The sequence below is a fragment of the Mus pahari genome, chromosome 14 (genome assembly GCF_900095145.1).
Source record: "Mus pahari chromosome 14, PAHARI_EIJ_v1.1, whole genome shotgun sequence".
Lineage (NCBI taxonomy): Eukaryota > Metazoa > Chordata > Mammalia > Rodentia > Muridae > Mus > Mus pahari.
In genome coordinates, this window is record NC_034603.1 from 29,395,147 (window position 1) to 29,419,100 (window position 23,954).

At 48.7% G+C, this 23,954-nt stretch overlaps 1 protein-coding gene across 1 annotated transcript in view; it reads right to left on the bottom strand.

The window, feature by feature from the left end:
* The window catches only part of LOC110331325 (multidrug and toxin extrusion protein 1), a 34,616-nt gene extending 15,905 nt beyond the window's left edge, over positions 1 to 18,711 (bottom strand). The window contains exons 1-12 of the mRNA XM_029545800.1: positions 18,533 to 18,711; positions 13,898 to 13,999; positions 12,315 to 12,383; positions 10,863 to 11,011; positions 9,860 to 9,902; positions 8,299 to 8,343; positions 4,095 to 4,192; positions 3,742 to 3,839; positions 3,546 to 3,659; positions 3,406 to 3,473; positions 491 to 599; positions 323 to 398 (exon numbers count right to left, since the gene is read on the bottom strand). Coding sequence (XP_029401660.1) covers positions 323 to 398; positions 491 to 599; positions 3,406 to 3,473; positions 3,546 to 3,659; positions 3,742 to 3,839; positions 4,095 to 4,192; positions 8,299 to 8,343; positions 9,860 to 9,902; positions 10,863 to 11,011; positions 12,315 to 12,383; positions 13,898 to 13,999; positions 18,533 to 18,667 — 1,106 coding nt within the window. The 5' untranslated portion in view covers positions 18,668 to 18,711. The remainder of the gene's footprint in view (positions 1 to 322; positions 399 to 490; positions 600 to 3,405; positions 3,474 to 3,545; positions 3,660 to 3,741; positions 3,840 to 4,094; positions 4,193 to 8,298; positions 8,344 to 9,859; positions 9,903 to 10,862; positions 11,012 to 12,314; positions 12,384 to 13,897; positions 14,000 to 18,532) is intronic.
* Between the last annotated feature and the right edge of the window lie 5,243 nt (positions 18,712 to 23,954).

The following is a 23,954-nucleotide window of genomic DNA, read 5'->3' on the forward strand; positions in this document are numbered from 1 at the left end:
CACACACACACACACACACACACACACACACTACTTATAATATAAAGAAGCTTTTAAAGATTTATAACTATCATGCTATCATGTCCCTCCTAAACAGATTGCCATCACCAATTCCCATTAACTTGAGAACCAGATTATAAATTGGTTTCCCATCTCTGAAATCAGGTCCTTCTCAAGGAATATCAGGGAGATTTCTGATCTTGCAAACAACTCAGAGCACCTCTCCAAAGTGCAGCTACGGGGTGCTGCCCATCCTGGTGAGATCCATCCGATCTGTTTCTTTATCGGAGATCCCACGTGTCACGAGAATCCCAGCACTCACCGATCAGTAGTGAAAATGTAGCCCACGAGATCCTTACAGCCTAGCAGCAGGACACAGAAGGTCACAGCAAAGAGCTCTGGAGGTATAGGGTCAGAAGAAATGTCACAGTGAATAGGGAGGTCACAGAAAGTGGGGTGCAGGTGCGCCAGGAACCAGGGGTTCAGGTACCTGTGACTATCAAGGAAATAGCTGAGGACTTCTTGGCCTGGTCAATGTTTCCTGCGCCTAGTGCATTTCCCACCCGGACATTGGCAGCCACACTGAAGCCCGAAGGGATCTGAAATGAGAGAAAACACAGTAAAGCTTCACTTTGAGACACCACAGACAGAATGGCCTGTGATTTACACCTCACTGGCAAAACGTGAACCTATGGGCTGTGAAGACAGACACTTTCAACATCTCTTTGGCCTACTCCGGGCTGTTAAGTAACCTATATCTCCAAGTCAGGGTTCTCAGGACAAATTAGGCTTTTCTGCAGTTTCCAACATCTGCTATGGAAGAGAGGACCCCATTTGTCCCCTGGGATATAGGGGACCTGGGATGGGCTGACCAGAGTCCACTCTAGTGTCTGTTCTGAAGGACAGAGAGATTTGATTTACAAAGAAGAAAAGTTACTAAAGAAAATGCCAGGAAGAGACATTGTCTTATAGGTCGGACGGGGTTCTGAAGCCAGGACTCCTGGATCCACATTCTGGCACCTCTATCTGTCCTTATTACCCATGAGACACTACGCCAATTACTTAACCTCTGATGTTTTGTTTTATCTGTACAAAGATTCTAGTGATGGGGACATTACAGGGCTCACACAGCCACTGCTTAGAATATTGTGCCTCTCGGGTGGTGGATATTCACTAGAATTTTCCATTAATATCTGCATATTTACCACTTGAGTCACTAATAATCATTTTTTAAAAGTTAATCACTTATTTGAGCATGTATGTTGCCTTACAGGTAGGGATACCTAAGGCAAGAGTTAAAGAAAATCTAATAACACAGATTGAGAAACAGAAGAAATGGGAGGTTAGCGTCCCACCTTCAAGGTCACTACAGTGGCAAACAGATTTTCCAACCCACAGTTTCTCCATACGGAGGGACAGGAATATAACATGAAGAAAGCTATCGGCTTTTTAGTTAACATCCATACTTTGTAAGACCTGGTATGGTGTCCTTAAAAGGACAAGACACCATGTCTTATAGAATTTCCTCCACAAAGGAGAGTCTGGATGCATTTAGAATGAAACAGCTATAACACTTTCAGGGGAAATGACCCAGTTGAGAGAGACAAAGAAAGGTCAAGCAAAGTTCTAGTCCCAATTAAAGGACATTAATGATTAAAAGACTTTAACAGGACATGTCTCCTTTATGCCAGGGGGGAAAGTTACTGAGACCATATTAGAACAAGTAATGGCAAACAAACAGGGAGCCCATAAACGTGATGCTGTGTACACATCTACAGATGTGGCACATCTGTAGAGAAGGTTTATATCCTTCATTTAACTGGAAAGAAATATGAATATGCTCTTCTGAGCCTGTAGTGGGCAGAGGACAAGATATGTAAAAAGCATATACATATTTCTACATGGATCTATAAGCATTTATCTTAAAGATAAAAAGGTTAGGAAATCACATAAAGATATTCGTCCTAGGAGGTATCCTGAGGAGTTGCTGATCTTATTGAAATATTACGAATTTGAATACTGGGTAGTAAGAGATTAACTTAAAGATAATGGGCTCATGGACTTCAGGCACTGATAAATGTACTTAACTAAATTTGCTAAAGTACTTAACTAAATTTGCTAAAATATGAGGTGTATAAACATGAGGTACAGATTAAAAATGTCTTCTACAAACAGTGAAAATAAAAATATATGCCCCCAAGTAGAGGGAGAGCATTAACCCGTCATGCTTGGATCCCCAACACTGCCAGGAAAAACAAAAACAAACAACAAACCAAAACCCAAGAAAATGTATAGACTTTGTATATTTTAAATATAAACAACAGATGGTAAAATGCTAGCTGGCTGAGTCCTTCTCCGTACTATGAAGACCCCTTCCTCTCCATTAATTTTTTTTTCTTTTGCATTGTCCTTAGCATGAGCCTCAAGTATGTTAGATATTCTCTACTACACCCCGCCGCCACTTTTGTCCCTTCTTCAGCTTTCTGTCTCAAGGGATGCATGCTATAAAATCTAGGCCTACAGAATTTCAGGTTGGAGCTTTCTGTGAAACAAAGTGACAGAGAAGCCTCTAATAATGTATTTTCTAGCACCGCAGAGTCTCCTTCACGTTTAAGGGTGAGCAACTTTTCTCTGTGCGCATGCTCCAAGTTTTCTCTGTGCACACGCTCCATACTTGGCCCACCCATTCCTTCACCGATGGGCCAACACTCAGGCAGTGCCCCTTACCTACAGCCAGTAAAGCCTCTGAGAGCATGGTGTACACATATCTGTCCATGTCCCTACTTTCCATTCTTCTGAGTACACTACCCTCCCCCCTCCCGTCCCCAGCCTTTCCAGGAGATAACCAGCACATATCTGACCTTGGCTGACTAGCTCTCAGTTCCTTAACACTCCACCCCAGGGCACCAGGGCACTGGGACAAAGGAAAAGATTCTGACAGTGTGGAAACACAGTCACTTACTTTACATCTGAATGGGGTCAGAGACAGAATAAGCAGATCTGTTGGGTTTCTGCCCACCCCTCCTGCTGCCTACAGGGATACCTGACCATACTGGGGCATAAAGGACCTCTCCAGCTCCTAGAGGACTTTGTGTGGGAGTAGGTCAAGGATCAAACCCAAGGCCTCATGGGTACTAGGCAAATGCTCTACCACTGAGCTATCCCTACCCGTCTTATTCTTTACTCCTTAGTGCAGTCCAGCCTTGAACTAGTGACTTTCTTGCTTCATTCTCTGCCCAGCCGAAATTACATGTCCATATCTCAGGTCCCAGCTCCAGGAAAGCATTTTACATCAGGAACCATCTCGGACCGCATTATTTAATATCACCAATGCCTTCTGCTCACTGTAGGACTCTCAGGATAGAAAACAGGTCCCCTTTACCACGGAGGGTCTTGAGCACTTACCATGTATACAATGATAGCCAATTCATAGGTGATGGACTGGGCTCCCAACTCCACCATGCCAAGGATACCTAGTAAAGACGGTCAGCTGACGCCTTGCCCCAGCCACAGGGTCCCCACCAGTCATCCATCTGCATACGTACCGCTCAGGAAGCTGCCGACCTCATAGGCCCACCACTCTATGCACAGCATGAGCATGCTGGGGATAGCCAGTTGCAGGAAGGAGGCCCAGTCCTGCAGACACTCCCAGGACCACCCTGCAGGTGCAACAGATGAGTTTACAACATGTCTGACCTGCAGGCAGAAGCCACAGTCAAAGGCTCAAAAGGTGGTCTTTACCTCCCCAGGTGGCTTGGTGCAGTCTTCTCCAGAGGATATAGAGGAACAGGAAAATGGCCAGGGCAAATTGGGAGATGGTGTTGGCCAACGCTGAACCCCTGCGAAACCCAGCAGCTGTGGGTGAATACTGTGCTCCACCTTCTCCACCCCGACCCAGTGAGTTGGGAAGCCATGTATCCTTCATTGTGTCCTCCTCCACCGTAGGCCCTGAGGTTACTTCTGTTTAGGGCAGTATCCCCTCCACTCTGACAGCACTTTCCAGAAGGTCACACCCACACCTGCTGAACTACCCTCTTTCCCTGGAAAACCTCCCCCACTCCCTCCACCACCACCCAAGAGGAAACTGGACTCACGTCACCCCAAGATGCAGGTGATAGAGAAACAGATAGTTGGCCAGGGCGTTGACAAGGTTAGCTGCAATGCCCGTCATGATCTGAGGCAGAACGATGCCCTGGAAGGAGGAGGTGTGAGTGATGGTCACCTTCACATGTGGAAGCCCCAGGGGACTTGGGCATAACAGGAGCAGCCCCCTGTGGATACCACCCTGGGCCTCTGACCTTCCCACTCTCCCCTCCCCCCTCAGTCCTCCTCTTTGCTGTGAGTAAAGGTTGGGGAGAGCTCTGGCCACCAGTGGGTAGGAGGTGAAAAGGCAGCAGAGAGGGGAGAGAAGCAGGGACCCTCTCGGCTGTGTGCAGTGCAAGAGGCTGATCCTCTCTCGGCCCAAACTGGCATTTGTAGTCTGCATCAAAGACCTTGTGAGACTGTATTTCCTTCTGAGACGGAGCACAGGCTCCTTCATAGTGGACTCTAAGAAGTAGGAATAATGTCCTCCCCACCTCATGCCTCACATTAAGAAGCTGGGGAGGAGCTGGAGAGATGGCTCAGCAGTTAAAAGTACCCGCTGCTCTTCCAGAAGGCTCAGGTTCCATTCCCAGCACCCACATTGCAGCTCATAACCATCTGTTAACTCCCATTACAAGGACCCAATGCCCCCTTCTAGCCTCCGCTGGCACCAGGCACACATGTGGTGCACAGACACTCAGGATGAGGGAGGGCTGGGGCCTGTGGTGACAGCATTGGGAAGATGGTGGCAAAAAGATCTTGAGTTCAAAGTCATCCTGAGCTAGACAGGAGGACTCAGTGTTCTGGTTAATTTTTTATTTGTATTTACTTTATTTTTACTTTTTGGTCAACTTAGCACAAACTAAAGTCACCTGGGAAGGAAGCTCAGCTGAAGCACTGCCTCCACCATGTTGCCCTAGGGGCGTGGCTTTGGGGTATTTTCTTGATTGATGGCTGACGTGAAGGGCCAGCCCACTGTGGGCGGAGCCACTCCAGGCAGGTGGTCCTGGCTTGTGTAAGGAAGCAGGTTCAGCCTTGAGAGCAACCAGTGAGCACCCTTCCTCCTGGTTTCTACTCCACTTCTGCCTGAGTTCAGTCCACCGACTTCCCTCGGCGATAAACTGTGGTTAGGGCTTGTAAGCCAGAGAAACCCTTTCCTCTTCCAGTTCCGTTTTAATCGAGACTCTATCACAACTGAGAATAACTAGAACACCTTGTCACCAAATAGAAAACAAAACAAAACAAAAAATCCAAAAGAACTCAAAGAAAATGGGGCCTTTCTTAGTGGTCAAGTCTCTGCCCTGAGCAACAAGGCCCTGGGCTATGCCTTCAGCACTGAAGAAAAAAAAAAAAGTAGAAAAAGGAAAATAATATTTAGGGCGTTGACTTAAAATTACACTGGAGTAAGGACTTGACCTTACATGCCTGCCCTCACATGCATCAGGAGGGTGAAGCCCAGGAGCTGCGGGTGCATGCGGAGTGGGGCTGGAGCTGCGGGTGCACGCGGAGCAGGGACACCAGCCCCTTGCTTCTCCACATAGGTATCAGCCCCCACTTCCTCACTGAGATCCTGATATGAGAATCATAGTCTATCCAAACTTTTGCTTTGGGAAAAAGAAAACGCTCTACTCTTGCCTAGATCAACATGACCTGGGCTGGGGGTATAGCTCAGTTTGTAAAATGACATTTGCCTCACATTCCCAAGGGCCTGACTCCCATCCCCAGCACACACACACACACACACACACACACACACACACACACACACACACACGAGGCCCTCGACACAGCGATCTGCACGCACCTACCTCTACGCCTCCCTCAGCTTTGCGGTCTCCAGATGGAGAGACCCTCGCAACTCCCCCGTCACGCAGGGCCTTGCTGTGCTCTGGGCCTGCAAACCAAGGCTTTCTTACCTGGTCATAACTATCTATAAACTACTTTTATAAGGCAGGACTTCACTATATAGCCCAGGTTGAATTTGAACTCATAATCCCCTTGCCTCTGTGTCCTGAATGCTAGGATTGCAGGCATGCACCATCACTCCTGGCTACTTCGCGCACCTCCCCCTGGTCTGATGAGACACCCCAACACCACTGGGCCCTTGATGCATGAATAAATGAACGGAACTCAACTGCAGCTTTGTCCCTGGCTGTCTCCAGGTGACAGGACCAAGACTACAGTGTGACAGTTCTGTGAGCTCCATGGTCATCGGGAGAATGAGCTCCTGGTGACTTTCCTGTGAGGGAGTCTGTAATCAGCTTCACATCTCAGGAGTGGAAAAGCAGCCAGACTGCATTTGAGGGGCCCGGGGTAAGCAGAGAGGAGCAAGCCTGGTAAATAAGATGCTACCGGAGTGACAAGGAGTGAATTACAAGAAGTAGGAAATTACCTAATGACAGCACACACACACATTGGATAAATAGACAGACAGACAGACAGATAATTAGATAGATAACTTGCGACAGAAAGAAAATGACAGACAAGACCCATAGGACTAGGTGACTGACCAAACAGGAAAGTGAAAGAAAAGGTAAAGCCACAGGGACAACAACCTGTGATGGACAGAGTAGAGGGAGAAAAAACAGAGGCCGCCAGCTATAGAGTGTGGAGGAGGCGGCAGGCCAAGATGAATCACATACTCCCCATTGCCTCAAGGCAGCTATGGAAGCCATGCAACTATTATAGATGACAACTGGAGACATGCAGGAAGCAGCTGCCTTTCTCAAGGCCAAAGGAGGTCCAGATCTGTTCCCTTCTTTGCCAAGGTCCTCTCAGCCGGTGCCTACAGATCTTAGTGTGTCCTGTCTTTCCTCTCTTCCTTCCTAAACTCGGCTCTCTTCCAGGGGAAGATGTCCCCCAAACAAGCAGTATGCTTGTGCTAAAACACTCCTGCCTCTCCCAAAGCCCACCACCCTCGCAGTCCACAGAGCCCACCCATCACCGTGTGTCCTGCACCTCCTGGGCAGTTCTTTTCTCCTATTAGACCACTGTCAGCCCACCCTTTTCATAACTCTCATCTCTGAACCTCAAACTGGTTTGTTTTCTACCAGCCCAATTGCCAGCCCAAATGCCACACGCTCTAGCAGACCAACCAGCCCACTCCTCTCAGGCCATTGCGAACTGTGTCTTCTCAGCTGCAGCAGCCTGGCTACGCTCAGCACTCCTGCCTGGAGACTGGTGTCTGACATTTGTTGCCTGGGAAGACTCTAGAGCCCCACTAGCCCACCATAATTCAGGTCCCAGTCCCAGCCCCTCTCAGCTACAATGCTCTAACTATAGGTCCTTCCCTCAGCCTCAGCTACTAGAGAGTGTCACGTTCACACTCTCTGTCCCTCCGCCATCCATGAGATAAAAGGTCCCCACACTGTCAGGAGACAGAAAGACAAGCAGGAGCCACTGTGACATGTTGCAGATTGTACCTGGTTCGTGCAAAGATCTAGACAGAGAAGAGACACCCCGAATAACACTTAGAAATGCTGTTCCCACCACCTGTATTCAACTAGTACAAGTTCTTAGCTCTAGTCATAATAAAGTATGATACCTTACCAGTATCCAGTAAATGGGGACCATCCCTGCCACTCTCTACCCTCTTCCATGCCTCCCTGTCACACACACTAGAGAAAGCCTGCCTGTGTGACAGGAATGTGTAGCCCAGTTCCTCTGTTACCTCGGTTTTTCTAGAAGGAAGTCCACAGTCCTATATCATACACTGTCTTTTTAAACTCACCCACACCAAGCAGGGCTACCATTCCCAGGACCTTAGGCAAACATTGCTGTTTGCCATGTAGGAAGTCTTGACCATTCTCTGTTCTCAATAACATTTGAGCTCTAACATCCACTGCCCCAGAAAGTAGCAGCCCTTAGATGAACTGAGCAGAGGTGTGGACTCCCTAGACCCAGCCAAGCAACTCTGACCCTCAGCCCTTTAGACAGCAGACAGGACCGTCCCGCCAGTAAAGAGCCAAAGAACACAGACGTGCTCACCTTCACATGGCCAATGGCAATATTTCTGAGTGGGAACCAGATACAAATTTTCAGAGCCAAGAATCATGCTTCATTCACTCCTTGATGTCACTTAGGAAATCTCCTCACAGCAAAGCCCTATGTGTACAACCCTGAAAACCTCTTTCAGAGGCTCTCACAGGCCACCCCCCTCCACCCTGCTCTCCCAGATTCTCAGCCCCCTAAAGGAAAGAGGGCACCCCACATTACCTGGTTGAGCAAGTATTTAACCTGTAACGTATAAAGAAAGACTGCCTACAAGAGAACAAGAGGGCAGGGTTAGTTCTGCAGCCTGGCCATTCGGCAGAGATCTGGGTGACATGGCAGGCTTGTCCCTGTCCCCCTCCAGCCACCCTGGCTACCCTCCGTTCCACAAAGCCTCATCTAAACCTGGAACAGGTACTATCTGCTCCAGGGACTTCATGAAACCTCTATGTAAATAAACACAACCCAAGAAGTTCTAGCCCTAGATTGAATGTGGAATGTCTCCTACAGGTTCGTGTGTTTATAAGTGTGTGGTCCTCAGGCAGTTGGGCTGTTTGGGGGACGTCGTGGAAGCTTTGGGACATGGTGACTTATCTGGGACATACAGGGCCACAGGTTCTGCCTGGCCCTACAGACCTCAACTCTAACTCCTGGGTGGGCCATTGGGCTTCTGAAGCCAGTCACACCATCATGGGACTGGGAGCTAAAAGTAAGCCCTTATCTAAGTTGCTTCTCTTGGGTATTTTTGTCCCCAAAATAAAAGCAGTGCACCCTCAGTCCCTGTCTAGCAAAAGGAGACACTGTCTCCTTGGGCACACACTGACATCCTGGTATAGCCTATCATTCTATTTGGTAGGATAATGGAAAGATGTCACATTCAAGTGGTTTTATGGGGTAGGGCTAGAGGGCATAGTTCAGTGATGGAGGACTCGCTTAGCATGCAAGATACTGGGCTCCATTCCCAGCAATGTAAATATTAAAAATAAATAAAAATGTACTATGAACTAAGAAGTGCCATGTCAATTATGAGGGCAAATGGTCACCAATTATGGCAGGCCGTATCCCTCAAATTCACACACACAGAAGCCTAACCCCACATGTAACCAGATTTAGAGGGTGATTAAATCAAAATGAAGGCACTGGGGTGGGGCTCTAATCCAACAGGATTGGGGTGTTCACAAGAAGAGAGAGCCATGCTACATGAGAACAGAAAGGGAACACCTGCAAGCCAAGGACAGTGGCCACAGGGAAACCACCCAGGTTCAAACAGTGATCTTGGATTCCTGGCCTTCAGAACTGCGAGGAAATCAATTTCTGCTGTTTAAGCCTCCAGCCTGTGGCAGTTCCAGCCAACACCCAGCCCCTCTATTTAATTCAATCAACCTAGCTTTAACTGTTCATTGACCACCTACAACTGGTTATTAAACATTAACACACTCTTGCAGATCGTGTGATCACACACAACCGTCTAAAGGTCAAAGTGATGCCCTCGGAAGTCCTGAGATGGATTAAGACTTTACCCCTTAAAAGAAACATTCTGGCCTCTTCTGCTGGATGCCCCGGGGATACTCCAAGTATAAGAGTCAAGGCAATGTCCCACATCCGAGATTTTCTTTTGTTTGGGGGTGATAAATGCTGGTGTGTCCTTAAGGAACATAATTAAAAGTTCGTGTCCTTGATGAACCAATGTCATGTGTGAGAATTATGTCAGACTAAGCTCATGACATCCCAGCCAATTTTCACCCAAGGACCAGAGAATGGAGTCTCTGACCCCGTGCAAACTCACAGGAAGTGCTGGGATGAAGATCATGACGTAAGTCTGGGTGAGCCTGTACAATAGAGGAGAGTGACAATGAGGAGAGAGGCCACCTCCCCCAGGAGGAGTCAGAATGGAACAGTGGCCACCACTGGTGCATTCTTGGTTCCTCCTAAATAAATGGACATCAGTTGTTGGAGCAAATGCAAAGCTACACACAGCCCATCATCTTGCCTGGATTGCCTTCCTGATTCTTCCAATCTTAAGATCTGTGGCAGGGATCCTGAGCCTCACACTGGCAGCTGAACAGTCCCTGGCTATTGGGGCTGCTCAAGGCACTACACACTATTTCCCAAGACCCTCTACCCAATGAGATACTCAGACATGTCTTCAGATAGTGTCAAGTACTTGTGGGTTCAGAGCTACTGGCATGGGGCAAGCACTTTTCAAAGATCTTAATCAGTTAAGCCAGTGGCTCTTACACACAGCAGCTCACCCATGGAAGATTTGAAAGTTAATGCCCAGGCCTCGCCTCTACCAGTCAAGCCTCTGGGGATGTGAGGACTAGAGGCCTAGAGAAGTTATCTATAGTACCAAGATTATTTTAATTCCAACTGTGGTCAGAAATCACTAAGCACTAACAATCCACAGACTGCCATCCCAATGGGAAGATGTTTGTGAAAACAATTCCACTCAAAACTCTCACCGGGCAGTGGTGGCGCACGCCTTTAATCCCAGCACTTGGGAGGCAAAGGCAGGTGGATTTCTGAGTTCGAGGTCAGTCTGGTCTACAAAGTGAGTTCCAGGACAGCCAGGGCTATACAGAGAAACCCTGTCTTAAAAAAAAAAAAAACCTCTCCACCCTGGAAACCAGGGTGATGAGAGGGATTCCAGGTCTTACAAGCCAGATATACAATGTATCGATGCCTGGGAAGAGTCACCTTGGTGTGAGAGCTTGTTGTCTGTCACCCCCGAGACTCAGTCTGGATGAGCTTTCTACAGAGATGATGCCCAACCTACCACTTTCCCTTACCTGGATACATCCGGGTCCTGTCTGAAGAGCAGCAGAATTTGCTCGGTGTTGATGAAGAGTGCCCAGCAGGGGAAGCAGCAGAGGAGCAGGATGAGCGTCCCCCTTTGCAGAATAACCCCTACGTGCTTCAAGTTCTGGCTCCCGTATGTCTGGAGAACACAGGCAAACAACTCCATTAAACAGAAGTGGTACACCCCAGCTGTCCCTCAGAACCCTTCCACCGTGCCTCGTAAGGAAGCAAGCGGCTTGGCCATCCTCCCTAGGAAAAGATCATGCAGCCGATTGAGAGACGGGCTTTCCGCACTGCCCAGCATCGCACATGTATGCTACACATGGCTGTCCCAAGCTAGGACCCAAGTAGCAATGTCATGTGAAAGGTACCGTGCACTTCTAGTATGCTGTCAGGTTTGCACTGCCTGGAAGCTTGTTAGAAATGAAGATTCTTGGGCTTGATTCCAGACCTACTAAAGTAGGAACTGGGCCAATGGCCAGTCGTGTGGGGCACCAGCTCCTACCAACTCACAGAAGCCAGAAGGTTCCGGTGTCTCCCAGCTTTCTGTCCAGTCCAGTAACATGTCTGGGGGAGCTTTCAGACCAGCTATGGAAGGGAACACACACCAGTGGGACTAGCAAGTACCAAAGGCACCCTATTTAAGATGGCTTAACTTTTCAACTCCAGGCTGGTGCAAAGAAATACACACGTCGTAGAAACCAACCTTATTTTATTTTATTAGAGATCACAAGGGGACCAAGCTGTGCTCCGTGCTGCTGAGCTGGGGTGTCTGCTAGGTGAGGGAAAGTCAATGCATTTTTCAGCTTAGGGTATTTTCCATTTAGGGTGGATCTATCCAGATGTAACTCATCATAATCAAAGAATACCTGTATGAAAGCTGGAATACCAGGGCCCTGGAGGATGCTAACAGTCACCAAAAGCAACCTGTGCTTTGGCAAGCCCTCCAGATAACCCTGAAGTAGACTCGGTTTCAGACGCCAGGACTACACCAAACTCCAACATGGAAGTGTTAGGAGGCATTTTTACACAGGTCCCCTGTCTGGTCAAAGGTGAGCAGTCATGCGAAACAACACTTTGGGGGGGGGATTGTTTGAGACAGGATCTCCCTGTGTAGCTCTAGCTGTCCTGAAATTTGCTTTGGAGACCAGACTGGCCTCAGACTCACAGAGATCCACCTGCCTCTGCCTCCTGAGTGCTGGGATTAAAGGTGTGTGCCACCACCGCCTGGTCAGAACAGCCCTTTCGCCAGGGTTAACCCCGGCCACACTTCACCAATAGCAGTGAGAACCGTGTACGGCTGGCAAAGGGTGGCAGGGACGTGCTGCTCTGAGTTCCTCGTCTGTGTGTGCATGTGACCCTTCCTCTTCTGGTGGGGTTCCTCCACCTACACCAAAGAAAAGATGTCTGGAGTCCCTGAGAATGTGGTCACCGCCATTTACCTGGGAGATGAGGGTGTCACAAGCAGAAGACAAGCCATGTCCCACCGAAATGCCTGTGACATTGATAACCTAGAAGAGAACAGAGAGTGAGTTAAAGGAGGCCCATTCTGTCCCTGTAGATGAGAACCACAGTGTGACCAGCCCCCTCTGAGAGCACCTGCTCAACCCCCTTGGATCTGCTAGCTCAGAGAGGGACACTGAAAACCCAGGCCACAGTTAATAGCCTTAGTTAACAGCCTTTTTAAAGTCTTGGCTATTTTGCACTTTCAACTTCAGAGCAACGGCTGACTGAACACAGTGCGACACAGCAGCAGTCTGGAGGTGAATCTGCTCGCTTGAGACTTAAGGACTAGCTGAGTATCTCTAATCCCAAACTCCATAGTCTGAAAGGTCCACACAACGTTAGCATTGATGTGACACAACACAGGACCTCAGATTTTTGGCACAGTTTGGATTTTGGAGTTTCAGATTAGGTTGTGTTCAACTGGTTAAAGTGTGCAAATATTCTAAAAGGCACAGAGGAATTCAAGACACTCCCACCCTTCATTTCAGATAAATGTTTCACCTGTGTGGCCTGGCCAAGCCCCTGGATCCCATGAAGGACATAGAAGCAAACACATTGTCAAGACCAGCGCCTGCTGGAGACCTCGCCCGCCCGCCCGCCCGCCCGCACACCTGCCTTCCCTGGTATCAGGAAGTAGCTCGAGGGGGTCTCATGCCTCTACCTCACTGAATCTGTAGCAAGGTTCATTGGGACAATAGCCGAGCCCAGCCTGCTGAAAGGGCTGGCTTCTCACAAGATCTCAGTCAGTAGAAACCTGCTTGGGGTTTAGGCTTAGGTACTCTCATATTGCCTCTGATTCAAATAAGGAATTGGGGGTATTGCTCAGTGGTACAGGGTTTGCCTAGAGACCAGGCAAGTAGGGACAGGTCAGGACAAGGAGGGGTAAGGAGAACAGGAACATCTAAAGAAGCACACCACCAACTAAACCAAATCAGTTGATGGGGCAGTAAGGGCAGGAGTTCAAGCAGGAACCTGGAAGCAGAGACTGAAACAGAGACCATGGAGGAATGCTGCTTCCTGGCTTGCTCTTAAGGCATGCTCAACCTTCTTCCTTATAGCATTCAGGACTGCTAGCCCAGGGGTGGCACCGCCCATAGTGGGCTGGGCTCTCCCCTATCAATCATCAGTCAAGAGAAACGCCCCACAGGCCAAGCTGGAGGGGACATTTACCAATCTCTGGCAAAGACCGGTGGCATATCTCCTTGACTTTGAGGATTGCATCCACCAACAAAGAGAGAATCTGGGGCGCCTGCCAATTTCAGGTTTGGATCTAAACCCTACCCTCCCGTTCCATTTCCAGACTAGCTCTTTCCCTTGGATCGGAAACGCTGCCCAAAGCAAAATTCCTAAACCTGCAGCCCTGCTGGCACCCTGACCAGCCTGTTTCAGACTCCTGACCCCCAGCACTGTAAGGGAACACCCGGCATGATTCAAGCACTGGGCTATTGTCATTTGTCACAGCAGCAAGTGGCACAGAACAGGCGGCTTTACAGGTCTTTGTGGAAAGTCTTATACGTACCGCGATTGCCAGTGTGACTGCATCCAACTCCAGCTTGCCCAAGTGGCCACAGAACACTGAGCTTATGAAACTGATTAGGAACATCATCAGCTGGGCCAAGAACTGGAAAGAGAGGAGAGCAGGGGCCAGGATGAGAATCAGCCGCCACAGTACAAGGGAGAGCACCATGATGCCCATCCAGTTCCCCAGGGAATAAAACACAGACCCTGTTGAGAACAAGCATACGAGCTGAATTCAGCATACCATGTGTGTGCTCGATAGTTTTAGGTCGACTTGACACAGGATAGAATCATTTGGGAAGAGCAAATTACCCTATCAAAGAAAATGCCCCCTCCAGCTTGGCCTGTGGGGCGTTTTCTTGACTGATGATTGAGATAGGAGGGCCCAGCTATCGGGGCAGATACATCCATCCTGCCTTACGTTCCAATGACTACTGTAGTTTCCTTATATCTCTGACACAAAAGCCTGGGACTTTGAGCTAAGTCCATATAATTCATTTGGGGTCCCTTTCAAAGTCCAGGCCAGTTAACCCAGTCTCCTCAAGAGGCCTGCTGCGACTCTGCTAGGAGGATGCTAAGAACTTCATCCACCAACTGAACACAGCCAGTCCCTGCAAGGAGCAGGGCTTTGGAGCAGAGACTTGCTGTCTCTCAGCTCTTGGCTGCAAGGTTCTGAGTGAGCACCCGGCCACAGACGTAAAGTCATCTGAAGATATTCAAAGTGGCCCTTGACCCATCTCAGTGCACTGGCTTAGGAGGTTTAGGAGGCTGGGGAGTCTACAATGTCTGCACTTTACCTCTGCACTATGCCAAGATGCAAATGTCCAACGATCGTACGTGGAGAATACCCAAGAGTTTTTGGAGCTATGCTGAGGAAGGCATGTTGCTTCTAGACAAGGATGGGCTCTCCCACATAGCCCAATGGCTGCTGTGCAAATAGCAGTGAACTGAAGTGGTCACAGGTTAGACAGAGCCAAACATATCACAGACATTACCAGGGTAGGGCAGGGTGCAGATCAATGGGGGAGCACGCACTTGGTACATGAGAGACCCTGGCTCTCTCCCCCACCCCCACATCCCCAGATAGCAGGCTGATGGTGGTTCTTTCTTTCCCCTTTAGTCCAGGGAAATCGCTCATTTTTTTCCATCAGGGTCACACTACAGAAAACCTGGTAGCAAGACCCTTCTTGCCTTGCCACTTAGGAGAAGGTGGGGTGTGCCTGGTGCTTGGAGGGAGAGCAAGTGACAACCTGTTTAGTAGCCTATGCAGGAGCTCTAGAAGGGCCTCACTCATCCTCCTCCCACAATGGCCTGAAAGTCCACTCTTAGCAGCAATCGGTCAACACAGCAAGGAGCCCGAGCCGCCATCCAGGACAGTCTTCCTTGTACACACAAAGATGCTCAGCCCAGAGCCACACGACTCAACTCAGACCACAACCGTATCTCTGACATTCACAGTGCATCGGGGATCCCAGTTCTGTGGTCCCCAGTCTGAGTTTTTCTTTCACTTTGGAAGGGTGAAAAACATAGTCAGAAAAGATGTGAGGGCACAGTAACACAGCCGAGCACTTCTGCATAGAGAGCAGAAAAGTCTCTGACCTCCCCACAGGGGCCCTTGAGCTAACGAAGAGCAGGGAAAAAGCCTGGCATCTCAGTTGTGTCTGTGTCCTTTACCTAGAGCTAGAGTCCGCCCTGCTGTACACACAGGCGTGTTAATCACTTACAGAGTACGGGCTAAGAAACAATAACACCTGATCCATCTATCTCATCCCCTAGAAGGATAAAGGTACAAAGATAACAGCAACCAAGGCGTCTCACTCTCAGCCTCTGTCATGCCCTGCTCCCAAGGCATCTGAAAATCTCCAGTCATATTCTGATCCTTCAGTCATCTTGGATCTCAAGAACAACAGAGCCTCACAGACATATCACTCACGGGGGGATTACCTCTCGAGGGACAATAATTACCCCCTAAAGGGCCGGGCATGGTGGCGCACACCTTTAATCCCAGCACTTGGGAGGCAGAGGCAGGCGGATTTCTGAGTTCGAGGCCAGCCTGGTCTACAGAGTGAGTTCCAGGACAGCCAGGGCTATACAGAGAAACCCTGTCTCAAAAAAAAAAAAAAAAAAAAAAAAAAAAAAAATACCCCCTAAAGGAAACATAATGCAGGAGCGTATCTTATGGAACCAGCAGCTTGTCCTCTCGAACGATGATGTCATCAGAGGCACATGGCAGAACCAGGACTGAAATAACAACCAGTCATACCAGCGTGTGAGAAGAGCGATGTCTCCGTGACCCTAGTGCAATGCTTTCACTAGACCATTGTATATAACAGTGATGCTTCCATGACCCTGGTAAAGCTGAGCTGGAAGCTGCACACGAAGAACTCTCCAGGCAGAGGAGAGGGGCAGGGAACTTCCTGAAGAGAGAAGGTTGAGGCTGGGCCTCTGAAAGGAGACTGGAATGGTAGAAAGCTGGACGTAGGTAAGGCATGATGGCCAAGCAGGGGCCAGACCACAGAACTGAGTTCAGGGTTTGAGCGAGGCACTTTATTGCTTTGTTCAATACATGTGTGTAAAGGACGACAGTTGGTCCACGAGGAGCATCTTGGGAAAAGCTCTCTCTGGAGGAGACTTGGTAAATGAGAAAGTACAAATCCTGACGGCTGGGCCACTAACTGGGCCACTAACGCGCCTCCTCCTCCCGAGGGAACCACCTGCATGCAATGCCTGAGACCTGTGTGGTGAAAGGACAGAGCCCACTGCGGGCAAGTTGCCCTCTGGCCTCTACCAGTGTGTTACAGCACGCACACACACATTCACATACACACACACACACACCACCACCACACACAATAAATAATAAATAAATAAATAAATAAATAAATAAATAAATAAATAAATAAATGTAAAGAGAAAGAAAGGGGGTGGGGGCTCAGAGGAGGTTTGCTCGGCCACCCTGTTCTCCAGGGGAGCCTAGGAGGATAGGACAGTAGATAATAACACAACCCTTAGGAAGCAGGGGGTGTCCAGCAGCTGGCACAGAGATGGAGGACCAAAAAGGGACTCATACACAAAAGACTAAGTTGACTGGGACAGAAATCTTGATGGCAGGCTTGCAAAGTAGTCACTGGGTCGCCCGGCTTCTCCAGCTAAGGACCACAGGGGAAATTCCCAGGTAAACCCCCCCCAAGTGCTCTGAGAGCCTCTCCTCCCCCCTTTCTCTGTTGGTCTTAGTGGTTTGTGTTTGCTTGTTTGTTCGTTCATTTGTTCTTTCTTCTTTTCTTTCTCCCCCTGTAATGAGTATGCATTAAGTTTGTGAGAAACCAATGACATACATGTATACATTCATGTTCCCATGTAGGAAAAGAAACTGGTTCTCTATCAGTCTAGAGCTAGGGGTCTCGTAACTAGAAGCAGTCTAGAGCTAGGGGTCTCGTAACTAGAAGAGGCCGAGAGATCCAGACGCTGCTGCTGTTGCTGCTGCTGCTGCTGCTGCTGCTGCTGCTGCTGCTGCTGCTGCTGCTGCTGCTGCTATTTTTCCTCTTTGGATTTCTGAAGCAGGAGCTCATTCTGTAGCCCAGCGTGGCTTGGAATAGTAAGTTGCTCTAGTCACCTTTCTGCCCCAGTCTCCCAAGCACTGAGATTCCAGGCCACGGCTAGCACACCACAGCTACCACACCACACCTGACTCATAGGAAGCTTTTCCAGCAGCAACTCAGTGAGAATTCGTTACAGCAAAGCTGACTGCACTTCACTTCATAGAAAGAAGAATGGAGCTGTTCTGAGTTCATGGGCTGTTCCCTAACACGCCTGGGAAGATCCACGCAGGAACTGAACTTCAAGTCTGGAGACTGAGCTCTTGTCCACAGAGGGCCGTAAGCTCCTACGCCTCTCCTGGACCTGTAGCTGCTGGCTTCGCCCTGGGCTTTGATCTTGCTTCCCTATGCCCTATCATGTGTGCCAAGAGGGCGCACATGCCGGGGCTCAGGAGCTCCCAGGTGCATGAATGTCTGCCTCTTGGCCAAGTGCTTATTCACTCAGACACACAGACAGATTCTTTTGGCCAGAGAAGTAGCTTTTTCACCCTTGAGGATTGAAAACCCGCAAACCGACAGAGAACAGGAGTCAGCACATGTGTGATGTGGTTCTGTGGGTTTTGTTTTGTTTTGTTTTGTTTTAAAACCCACGGTTGCTTCTAAGAGCCGAGATTGAGGGAGACCTAGTCTAATGAGTAAAGTCGACACCACTGATAAAAGCATTTCATACCCAAAGGGAACCTCATTAAAACCTCAGATTTTGAGCGCAGCGGTTAGTGGAAGAGGAGCTGACACACAGGATGCTCTGCGTCAGACATTGGCTCTAGATTCCAAATAGTTTTGAAAGCCTAATTCCAAGGTGACAGTTCACCTTCCTGTTTCATGCCTCTGCCTGGAGATAGACCAAGTCTGAGTGTTTTTACTTTGAGGAACCCCTGGCTTCAGGGCGCAGGAGAGTCACTAGGCTCTGCACATCCCCAGAGCTGTGGCCCGCTACAGGCTCTCCAGGTCCCCAACCCCGCCAAGTCAGACCCTGAAATTTAGGTAACTGGGCCCCCAGTCCTCGGGGACCGGCCTGCAGCCAAGGCCACCTGACTCACCGCAGGACCCGCCAGGACCAAGAGTGCCCGCAGTTCCTCTTGGAAGCCGGACAGCAGCAAGCGGCGTAGTCCATGGCGCTCGGACGCAGCGTCCGCGCCTCCCGGCCCAGGAGCAGGCTCCTCCGGGCGCTCCATGTGGCCTCCGTGGTGTCAGGGCTCAGAAGCCGCACGAGGACCCACAGGCCTGGAAGACTCCAGTCCCCGCCCTCGGCCGCCTCCCCTAAACCCGCCCAGCGCCAGCGAGGATCTGCAACCTTGGACGCACCCCTTGCCCCTGCAACCCCAAGGCTCGCGCATCTCCAAAGGCCAGCCAGCACCCTAATGCAGGAGCAGAAAAGTTTGCAGAAGTGCTGGAAGCAAAAGGAAAGAGCGCGCTGAGGCAAGGACCTTCCAGTCGCTGTCGCTGCAGGGGAGCAGAGGGCACTTGAGAAATTAGCGGTGTGTGGAAGGACTTAAGAGTCCTGAGACATGATCCCACTACAGTCAGCCAAAGGTCCCGCTGTGGCCAGCCAAAGATTGGATCTGGCAGTAGTGGGTGTTCAAGGTCTCTTCTGTGTAGCTTGTGGTCAGCTCAACACACACTCTGCTAAAGGTTTGGACTTTGCAACTTTTTCCCCCTCTCTCAACAATTGTTCCGTTAAAGTACATAACACCTACCAGGGGGAAAAAGCAAGCCACATTGTCCAGGTAGCACAGAAGTGTTCACTGGTCTTGGAAGGTCAGAGACAGGAGACACTGTGGCAGGAATATGCAGGCTCAAGGGACACCTGCAGCCTGGAAAAATACAGGCTTGTCACCAGGACCCTACTCTCCTCATCTGTAAACTCAAGATGCATCTCCACGGTTCCACCCACTTGCAGCCCGGCACGGGAGGACTGACTCACAGATGTCAGATCCAAGTCAAAGGTGACTCCTGTGAGAGAGGCTAAAGTCCCTTCTGTGGCAACTGATCCTGAATAACAAATATTTTGGCTCACTGTTAGTTTCACGCTGCTGTGACAAAAATATCCCAAAAAGCAACAGAAGGGGAGAGGGATTGATTTTGGCCCATGGCCTCAGAGGTCTCCATCCATGTCCAAGGAAGGATAGAGAGGAATGTTTCTTGCCTTGTGACAGCCAGGATAAGGAGAGACAAAAAAACGCTCTTCAAGGACATGCTTGCATGACTCACTCTCTGCTGCGGCCTTCCAAAGTGAGGCTACCAGGTGGAGGAAGACGTCAACGGAAGAGTCCAAGAGAGACAACAGTTTATATTCAAACCACACCCTCAGATAACCAGGAACTCTGGAGTCAGGACTTGGGGTTTGGTTTTTAAGTATTTAGGGATGGGGAATCTAAGGGTTTAAAAAAAGATTGTTGTAGCCCTGGGAGTAGAGTACTTAATCTAATATAGGAGAGGCCCTAGATTCCAGCACCATGAAAAGAACAGACTGTCTTAGTCAGTGTTTATTGCTGTGAAGAGACACCACGACCAAGGCAACTCTTATAAAGGAAAGCATTTAACTGGGGCTGGCTTACAGTTTCAGAGGTTTAATCCATTGTCATCATGGTAGGGAGCATGGTAGCACACAGGTAGACACTGTGCTGGGGAAGTAGCTGCGAGTTCTACATCCAGATCCACAGGCAGCAGGAAGAGAGAAACACTGGGCCTGGCTTGGGCTTTAGAAACCTCAAAGCCCCCCCCCCCAGTGATGTACCTCCCAATCCTCAAGTATTACCATCCCCTGATGACTAAGCATTCAAATATATGAGCCTATGGAGGCCATTCTTATTCACACCACCAAAAAACAGACAAGCAAGACCATTAGTGCCTCCTCACCCCTTCACAACATCTGTGACTCTCCCCTTGGTCCCCGTGCAGGTAAAGGCAGTCTCTAGTGTTATCCTTGCACCCTATAAGCCATCTACTAAGACTCTTCTCCAGTCACTTCTCACTCCTTTAATACAAAATGAGAGAGAGGAAGGGATTTGCCCTCCTTAGATTGCTTACCTACTTTGAGAACAATTACGCAGTTCAGAAAATTGAGGTCTTGTATCTGCTTACACCTCGACTATACCCCAAGCTCTGTACCAAAGGGTCGGGTAGTATCCGTGACTGGGGTTCCCTCACCAGGACTGCATGTGTGGAACAGAGAGGCGGCTTCTCAGAATGGGAGTCTCCACAGCCAGATGCCCAGGCTGGACATTAAGATTCTGCTCCCCGCCCCAGTGGCTTTTAACCCTCAGAAAGAGCAAGAAAGCTTTTAGGACCTTTTAGAAGCTATCACCAAACATTTAGCTAGAACATCCAGAGACCATCAGTCTTTAAGGCCTGAATCCGACTCTGTGCCTCATTTCAACTACTCCAGGCTGGGAGGCTTGCAGCAATATGACATGAAGCACAAATGTGATGTGTAGATATTGGGAAAGAAGAGGCAAACCATTGCTTGCATTTATAATTCAAAACAATGGAAAGAAATCAAATGGGGGAAAGCTGATGAGTCCACAGAGAATAAAGGGATCCAGCACAGTAGCCCCTCGGTCAGTGTGTGCTCAGCCCATGGGAGTCCATTAGTTCCACCCATCAGGAAAAAATACAGAATTAGTAAGATGGTTTAACAAAGTTCTACATGCAAGTCTTTTATGTTGAAAATAACATCTTCATGAAAACTTTTTTGTTTTGTTTTGTTTTTGTTTTTCAAGACAGGGTTTCTCTGTATAGCCCTGGCTGTCCTAGAACTCACTTTGTAGACCAGGCTGGCCTCGAACTCAGAAATCTGCCTGCCTCTGCCTCCCAAGTGCTGGGATTAAAGGCGTGCGCCACCATGCCCGGCTCATGAAAACATTTTTTTTTTTAAGATTTATTTATTTACTATATGTAAGTACACTGTAGCTGTCTTCAGACACTCCAGAAGAGGGAATCGGATCTTGTTACGGATGGTTGTGAGCCACCATGTGGTTGCTGGGATTTGAACTCGGGACCTTCGGAAGAGCAGTCGAGTGCTCTTACCCACTGAACCATCTCACCAGCCCTCATGAAAACATTTTTAAAAGAAATGTCGTACACAACGGCAACAAATAAAATCTCTTATCCTTGATTCTCAAATGTGGTCAGGATCATTCTACAGCATGAAAAGGGGAGATGCCAGCTCTCATAGCAGAGAAATCTGACAAACATGACCTCAGCCAAAGAAGACGGAGGGTAACCTCAGGAGGAGCAGGGCTGCGGCTTGTTCCCTTGGGCTTTTGAAACAGGCCACAGATTTGGAAGCTTCTAACAACAGAATTTTACTCTCTTACACTTCATCCCCAAAGGTCTGAAACCAGGGAGATGGCAGAGGCAGTTCCATCTTGGGGACTCAGGAGAAACTCTAGTACACACTTCTGCTGGCTTCTGGTGACTGCCTCCAAATCTTGCAGTCCCTTCTGCTATGACTGAATGTGAAATACACCCCACAGGCTCTTGTTCTGTATGTTTTTAATGATATCATTTTTTTAAAGATCTATTTTATTTCACATATGTGAGAGCTTTGCTTGTGTGTGTACATGTGTGAACCCGTGTGTGTGCAGCTCCTGAAGCAGTCAGAAGAGGGCATCCAAGCTCCTAGAACTAGACTAACACATGGTTGTAAGCTGCTCTGTGGATGCTAGGAACCAAACCCAGGTCTCCTGCAAGAACAGCCAGTACTCTGAACACCTAAGACATCTTTCCAGTCTATGCTCCGAGTTCTTGGTCACCAGTCAGGGGTGCTATTTGGGGAGGTTATAGAGGCTTCAGAAGATGAAGGAAGTAGGTGGCTAGGGGTTATCTTATCCCTAACCACTTCCTGTCTCACTCTATTTCTTGGGAGTCATGGAGTGAACAGCTCTCCCCTACTAAACATAGCCATCACCACAATGCCAACTGCAGACTGAGGCCTTGGGACCTATGAGACAAAATGCATCCTTTTTCTCTTAGTTATTTTTTTTTCTTGGGCATTTTAGTGTCAGTGACGGAAAATAACGGCTTCCCCCTTGGTTTGTGCAGCAGGCTTTTCTGACTGCCATCTCTGCAATCATGGCTGTCTCCTGGGGTCGGTCTCCATGGCTCTACTTCCTCTTAATATAAGGACAGAAGTCATGGGATCAAAGCCCATCATAATACATGTGACTTTGTCTTGAGTTTATGACGTCTACAAAGACTCTACTTCCAAATAAGAGTACACTCCTGCGGTTCAGACATAAGTTTTTAAGAGGACACAATTGTTGTGATAGGATTAGCTCTTCACTGCCACTGTCACCTGGCAGAGCTGTCTCTCCTCTCACTCTATCAGCAGAAAAATTGGAAAATATATTTCGATTAAGAAACAGCACACAAAATCACTTACCAGCATGTCTCAAGTGGCCAGTCATCTAACCTGAGGACATTTCTAAAAGCTGCCATTGCCTAAAAAAACAAAACGAAGCTGCCCAGGGTCGTGTCTCTGGTACAGCCCTGGGACAGGAAAAGGACAGTAGTAAGAACTAAGGAACCCTGACTGACAATGGCCTTTGCATTCATAGATCTATATCAATCCAGCTCCCGGAGGCAACACACCATGCCACTGGCATGAGCAGTTCTTAAAAACAAAACAAAACAAAACAAAACTAGAAAATCCAAGTTCTTTCAACATAAAACCAGAACTCATATTTTTTAGAATATTGTAAATAGGGTAGGCAGAGGTGCTTGTCACCAGTTAGTGTCACTCATGTGGGCAGCAGTGCATATCACTGGTTAGTGTCACCCGGGACCTGCTTTGGATGTTTCATTGTTGCCAGCTTTTTATCCTATTTGGGTTACTAAAACCAAAGCTAACTGGATATAGAAATAGGTACCTGCAATCCTAGCACTCAGAGTATGTGGTGGGAGGCTGGGTAGCCTAGGAGTTTGGGCCCAGCAGAGGCAAAGTTCCTACTCTTAAAGAACAAGCTAGGCATGCCTGTAAGCCCAGTACTTGGAAAGCTGAGGCAGGAGGGTTGCTAGAGTGGTTTGAATATGTTTGGCATCTTTTGGAAGTGTAGCCTTGGAGTAGGTGTGCCACTGTGGGCGTGGGCTTTAAGACTGTCATCCTGTCTGTGTGGAAGCCAATCTTCTAGCAGCCTTCAGATGAAGATGTAGAACTCTCAGCTTCTCCTGCACCATGCCTGCCTGGATGCTGCCATGCCCCCACCTTGATGATGATGGACTGAATCTATGAACCTGTAAGCCAGCCCCAATTAAATGTTGTCCTTATAAGAGTTGCCTTGGTCATGGCATCTGTTCACAGCAGTAAAACCCTGACTAAGATGGTTGCCATGAATTGCAGGCCAGCCTGGGCTAAAAAATAAGACTGTTGTGGCAAGCCACAACATTCTGCCATTGCAAAATGGCGCCCGACCCGAAAGGGGGAAGGGAGAGAAAAAACAGCTTGCTAGGCGCATGCGC